Source organism: Etheostoma spectabile, chromosome 7, assembly GCF_008692095.1.
Source record: "Etheostoma spectabile isolate EspeVRDwgs_2016 chromosome 7, UIUC_Espe_1.0, whole genome shotgun sequence".
NCBI lineage: Eukaryota > Metazoa > Chordata > Actinopteri > Perciformes > Percidae > Etheostoma > Etheostoma spectabile.
In genome coordinates this window covers 26,428,443-26,434,913 of record NC_045739.1, presented here as the reverse complement: position 1 = coordinate 26,434,913, position 6,471 = coordinate 26,428,443, and the positions used below count along the sequence as shown (strand labels likewise).

At 41.2% G+C, this 6,471-nt stretch overlaps 1 protein-coding gene and 1 long non-coding RNA gene across 3 annotated transcripts in view; one reads left to right on the top strand and one right to left on the bottom strand.

The window, feature by feature from the left end:
* Window positions 1-5,850, bottom strand: part of LOC116693088 (histone-lysine N-methyltransferase SUV39H1) — a 24,982-nt gene extending 19,132 nt beyond the window's left edge. The window contains exons 1-3 of one of the 2 annotated variants that reach the window (XM_032521790.1): window positions 5,745-5,850; window positions 4,668-4,813; window positions 283-942 (exon numbers count right to left, since the gene is read on the bottom strand). In XM_032521790.1, the coding sequence (XP_032377681.1) occupies window positions 283-942; window positions 4,668-4,813; window positions 5,745-5,763 (825 nt within the window). In that variant the 5' untranslated portion in view covers window positions 5,764-5,850. Of the gene's footprint in view, window positions 1-282; window positions 943-4,667; window positions 4,814-5,226; window positions 5,428-5,744 lie in introns of those variants that run through there. The other variant, XM_032521791.1, reaches the window with a different exon arrangement.
* Window positions 1-6,471, top strand: part of LOC116693090 (uncharacterized) — a 124,584-nt gene that overhangs the window by 34,326 nt on the left and 83,787 nt on the right. Inside the window, exon 2 of the long non-coding RNA XR_004332842.1 lies at window positions 3,494-3,496. This is a non-coding gene — a long non-coding RNA (uncharacterized LOC116693090). The remainder of the gene's footprint in view (window positions 1-3,493; window positions 3,497-6,471) is intronic.

The following is a 6,471-nucleotide window of genomic DNA, read 5'->3' as shown; positions in this document are numbered from 1 at the left end:
CAAAATTTTGATCAAAATAATCGTGATTATCATTTGGGCCATAATCGTGCAGCCATACCATGAGCTGTCTGAAGTATCCAGAATACAGTGAGCCCACGTCACATTGAAAATTAACATTGCTGTATTTGTGAGAGATTTGTGATACAATGGGCTGGCCTGCATTATCATCCAGGCAGATCACCTCTTCAAGAGATATAGCGGGATATAATGATTATGGATTTATTGTACAAATTGTACTTAAGAGCTTGTTACAGAGGCACATCTGTTTTGGCCAGGTCTTACCTCTCCCACGTACTCCATGATGAATGTGTTCTTCTTGATATGCTGCAGTGTGCGGACACCCCAACCCCGGCCGTTCTCCGTCTTAAAGATGCACAGGTCAAACTGGATGCCTTTCTGCACCACCCTGTTAGGACAATCGAGGCTACAGCTGCATTGGGAGTTACACTCATAAATGGGCTGTCCTGCCCGGATCCGGACCTGCCCTCTGTCATTGTAGGCCATGCGGTGCAGGGAGGCCCCAGGGCAACAGCCATTTATCGGCTCCTCTAAACAGTTCTTACACTCACAGCCCACAGCCATTTCATCTAACACGATGCCTTGACCTACTTTGTAGTTGTTGATGTAGGTGAAGTTTTTTGGAGGGCCCTCAAAGTCCACTTCGTTTAGGACAAAAATGCGACCTGGGTGGTTGCGTGTCTGGTTCAAATGGGCCTCCCAGCGCTGCAAACTCTGACGGAGTTTTGCTTTTTGGACAAGGTATGAGGCAACTTCCTTATCCAGTTTTTTAGGGATGTAGCGTCTCTTGTGGCGCCTCAGCTCTTGTTCCAGGTCCCGTTGGAACTGCTTCATTAGTTTGGGGCATTTAAGGTTCTTCTTCGGTTCCCAGGTGTTATCACACTCTGGAAAGCCCCTCCACTTTACCAGGTATAACTCCTCCTCCTGAAACACAAAAACTTTAGTTAAGGGCAAAGATTGGATTCTTTCTCATTTCTAATTTATGTTTGGGCAGTCCACTCTTGTCCACTGCGCTGTAGACAGGTAAGTAGGTATTGATAAGTAGCCTATTGATTTTTTTCCTCAAAAGGTTTTTTTTTTGTAGCCTACTTACAGTAACGAGCTTAGCGTTAGTTCATCTGCGCCAGCAGCCATTGGTAATCCTCTCTGTATCATTCCCAGTAATGTACTGCGTGATGTGTATGCACACCTCTCAGCTCAGCTGTGTGTGGAGTGCAGGCATCACTGTACAGAATCCCGGCATGTGAATAGAGATGCAAATACAAAGGGATGGGTTTGTGCTCTACCTGTGTAAAGTTGCCTGCTGTAAATGCTTGAAATGCCAAATACCAGAAAGCATTTTTTTCCTCTGCACATTTTCTGAATTCATGATTATTCTGCAGGCCAGACTGAAATCTTTGACAGCTGACATTGGCTGATCTATAAAAAAAATTAGCAACCGATCACCTACAGTCTGTTGTTATTTTCACGTGATTGGCTAGTTTAACATATGCCGATATGCCAGACAAATGCTGTAAATAAATAACATTGTAAAGGCTACCATACACACAACATAAGAATTACATATAGGCTAGCAAATTATAGCAATAAACCCACTATTAATTACATTATTTTAAAGCAGTGTAACTACTGTAGCATGTAAATAATGCACCTAAAATACAAACGTGAGCAAGAGCGTTCAACAACTACCTTTATATCAAATCAACAGCTAAGGCAGCTAAAGAACACATACAACAAAATCACCAGCTAACAATGAACTGACAACATAAGTTATACAACTTACAGTTCTCAAGAACACACGCATTCGATCTCTACAGGCTAGTTACCCTCTGAACAGCGAGTCTTTCCTTTCTCTCCCTTTTCTGCTGGGCGGCAAGCGTGACCACTTGCGGTGTGAAGCAAGTGTCCGTGCTATTCTCCGATATGCACTCTAACAATCACTGCTGATATACAGCCTTTTGGAGAAATGCATATTGTATTGTCATTACCTGTTTTTATACAGAAGTGTAGCTTGCTAAATATATCACATTTTTTATTTGTATATTGGAAGTGGAAAAAAGGAAATGGTTCCATAACATTGCACTTTAGATGTGTGTAAATTTCCCACACCAGGAGTAATTTATATAAGGGAGAGCCGGGACAGTTGAAACCCTTTTTAATTAAACGTAATTTACAAAGCGATTGTGTCACACTGGAAACTAATATTTTGTCACTAGCAACCTACACGCGTCAGCAGTCTAATACAGTTGCATTTTAAACTTTGAACAGAAACCGGTCAGGAATTATTACAGAAAAAGTGGGGACTCTGGTCGGGACGAATGAAACAGCATGGGGGGACGAATGAAACATACAGTTTAAAGCAGGGGTCTTCAACGTTTTCCAGGCCAAGGACCCCCAAACTGATGGCGAGATGGAGCAGGGACCCCCTAATCATATATATTGTATAAAATTGTGTTATATCAAACTGGTCCTATTGTGCCATGTGTGCATTGATGAATGAAAGACATCTTCTGCCTCCATTTATCTGTTTACTACAGTGTGTTGAATTCATGTTAATGTGTATTTAAAGACATTTCAATTAGTGGGAAAAAATTTGGGGGGGGGGGGGGGGGGGGGGAATATAAAAAAAAGTCTAATCAACCAAAACTTTCGCGACCCCCATGCAGTACCTCCGTGGACCCCCTAGGGGTCGCGGACCCCCTGTTGAAGACCCCTGGTTTAAAGCATATAAACCTCCCACAACTTCAATATTTTACCACATATCATGAATGGTACTCCCAAAAGGTGTTATTTTAGATGGATTGTTGCAGGACAATACGTCATTGTGACGAATGCATGAAGCGATTAGTGTAATTACATGTACTGAGGATGATTCGGCCATTTTTATAGCTAGAACAGTATATTTTCCCCATTTATATCATGTTTCTATTGCGGAAAATTAAGTTTCACTAGGTTTTTATGTGGGTTAGGCCGCTGAACATCCAAATAAAGCCCCATAGCCCGTCATTCTCTATTGGATAACATGGGAAAACTTGACCCCCTACCTGGTCGACCCAAATATATTTTCATCTTTCTAAAACTGCTCTTCCGTGTCTCACCTCCATAATTTATTGTATAAAAACAGATAGTGGTGCATTTACTTAAAATACATGGAGTTCCAGCCTGGTCAGGACAGCTGAAACAGCTGTTTCAAACATCCCGACATAGACACATGCCATTACAGCCTGTTTTGCTTTTCATGTTAACAAGCATACAATATGAAAGACTGGGATTGTGGAGAACACTAAATGGCCAGCATGTAATCAAACTTTTAAATGAAAAACACTCATTAATAATTGGAAAAAATTTAACCGCTAATGAAGTTTACTTTTGATCATCAAAACTTGTTTATCGCCTGTAAATGAGATAAACAGAAATAACAGGAAGATATTTGGCTGACAGAAGGATGCTAACATGCTCTATTTTTTGACCTAAGGAAGTTGGTCTATCATCATTGCACTCGGAGAAAACTGGAATGTTTCATTCGTCCCAGCTGTCCCCTAGTTCTATTTCATAGCGATTGATCATCTGTTCAAAAAATGTTTTATGTTCTATGCAAAATGTTCTATTAAAAACAGAAAATAAATATTTGTGTGTACTGTAAAGTGGTTAGAAAAAAGAAAATTGGCCTAGGAAATTGTTATTGGTCCACCTCTAGTTATTAGTTTTTATTATTATTAGTTTATTAGTAGTTATTATTAGTTATATCAGCAACAGATCATCTACAGTGTGTTAGATAATTTTGACAGCTACTCTTAATATAGACAACTGATTGACAAATTGATATCTGTGTGTGATAACATTTAAATAAATCAGACCTAAAAGAATGAGAGTATTACTGTGACTACCTGTTCAGCCTGAAGGATGTTGTTAACTGTACGACTTGACAGTGGTCTTTTGGCACCGGCCCTTGTCCACAGGCAAGGCGTATTTCAATTCCAACGAGCCTATTGATGTGCTAGTTGTGAATGATGTACTCCACCTGTGCAGTATTGTTGTATTATTAAACCCACCTGTGTGCGGAGTATTGGTTGTAATTGCCTGTGGGCACGCTGAGGATGGGCACGGCCAATGCATGGCAATAAACTATCAAATTGGAGTAAATGTAAATGTGCTGTATTTATATAGCGTTTTTCTAGTCTTAGCGACTACTCAAAGTGCTTTTACATCATATAGGATACATTCACTATTCACACACATTCATACACTGTGGCCGAGGCTGCCGTACAAGGTGCCACCTGTTCATCAGATATACACTCATACACATTCACACACCGATGCGCAGCACCGGGGGTAACTCGGGGTTCAGTGTCTTGCTCAAGGACACTTCAACATGGGACTGCAGGGCAAGGGATCGAACCACCAACCTTCCGATTGGCAGGCAACCGCTCTACCACTGAGCCACAGCCGCCCAGAGTGCTGTCCTAACAGCTTTATTTAAAAGGATTTCAATTAAAAGGAATAACAGTGGCCTGGAGCTACAGTGTCCAGCACAAAAGTGAATGTACAGTGTACAGGGAATGTAATGCTAAGTTCTTAACACTAGCAATGTAGCAGATGAACAGAGATCGGATGAAACAGTTATCGTTATACTAATACTGATAGTTTACCTTGGTCTTCTTGTAGTCACAGAGGAATTCCACATCATACTCATTGGAATTGGTTCTGTTCACCCCCAGCTGTTTACAGTAGAGTCTCTCTCTGCGACAGAGGGCTTCCAGCTCATCCCAGGACATCTTCCAAGGCACGCTGCAATCTGACACAGCAACTCCCTTTAACTCAACAAGTGGCGAATGCACTGAGGCAACACTTAAGTCAATTTAAACTGGCTGTGCTCATTGGTAGAGGTGTTTAGCAATATCACTGACTATTAACATTCTTGATGAATGGGATAATTCAGCATACATTACTCGGTGAAGAGCTTTTTATCTCGGTAAAATAGTTTTAATCCAAAAACTGCTTTTTACCGCCAAACACGGCAGTTCAGGATAATACCGACAAAAGCACGTTAAACGCATAGGTTTACTGAACTAGCTAGCTAAGTGGTGCAGTCTCTACATTAACAGTTGTTTAAATCGACTAACGTTAGAACACATTTGGCTCTATTTTGTTCAACTTTACTTTTTCATATGAGACGCTTCCTGATGAACACAAAAGCAATAACGGTACCTCGTGTTTTTAAAGAAAGACGAAGAAACCGAAACGGGAACCAGTCTTTAGGATTAGAATCGTCGCACACATAACGTTACATTTCTCGAAAACATCAAACATTAGCCAAAACCCCATTTAATTCCATTTAAACGTGTACGTGGCGCGTGAAGCCTATCGAGAATAGTTTTAACCGCTAAACTACGCAGGCTGCGCCTAAAATGCACAGCGCTAAACTAATTCATGTCACGTTATGCTTTCTAAAATAGATACAAAGATATAATTCACAAGCGGAGAATTTCCCCACAAAAGGCTGCATTAAACGGCAAGCATAGTCAACGTTACTTCGGACAACTAACGCTAACTTCCTCGTCACCATAATGTTCAATCCCACTGCTCTCGTTCGTGTTACGTGAACTCGAGGACAGGCAATAGTGCATATTTACGTTTTTTAAAAGTTATATGCTTAGTCTTGGGAAAATAACAAAAGTGTAAACATATAATGGCAAACAAAATTATACGTAGTCCTTATTAGTTACCTTTCAAATTTTCCGCCATGTTTTTCACACAGCCGCCAAAATACAAGAAGCTACTTTGGTGGGGAGGATCCTGCTGCAGCGTAGACTGTCACGGCTGCTGATTGGATGAGCGTCATCTGTCAGGCTTCTCATTGGTTCAAATGTCTTAAAGAGGGTTGACCATAAGCGAATTTGTCTCCCGCCCTACTATGCCTTACTCTAGCTCTGATTGGCTTACCCTGGCTAACCCTACCCAATCACACTACGCCTGCCTAAAACTAACCAATCCAACCAACAAAGACAATGAGAATAAGAAGCAGAGTAGGGCGCGTCTAAGAAGCGCTATTAATTTATTCATATTTATTTTTTATTGGAACAACAAAGAAACATTACAAGCAGTTGCAGGTAATGTTTCTTGGAGGTTGTACATTTAATCAATAGGCTATATAAGGGAAGTTTGGGGTCCCCTGCTGGAGCTGCTCTCCCAGATAAGCGGACGAAGATGGATGGATGGATGGATGGAGACCAGTGGACGGAGACCAGTGAAAGATATTAGAAGCTGTTTTACGGTGATGGCTAAGCTATAGCTACCGCGCAGCCTCCAACTGAGCCTGACGAAGTAGATGTGACCTGAGAAACCTGTCTGAAAGTTGTAAGTCTTCTGGTAGCTTTGCCAAGAGAAATCTCAATCATTCCCAATAAGCAGAGACAGAAAGCAAAGGTATGTTAGGAGATAACATAGACACAG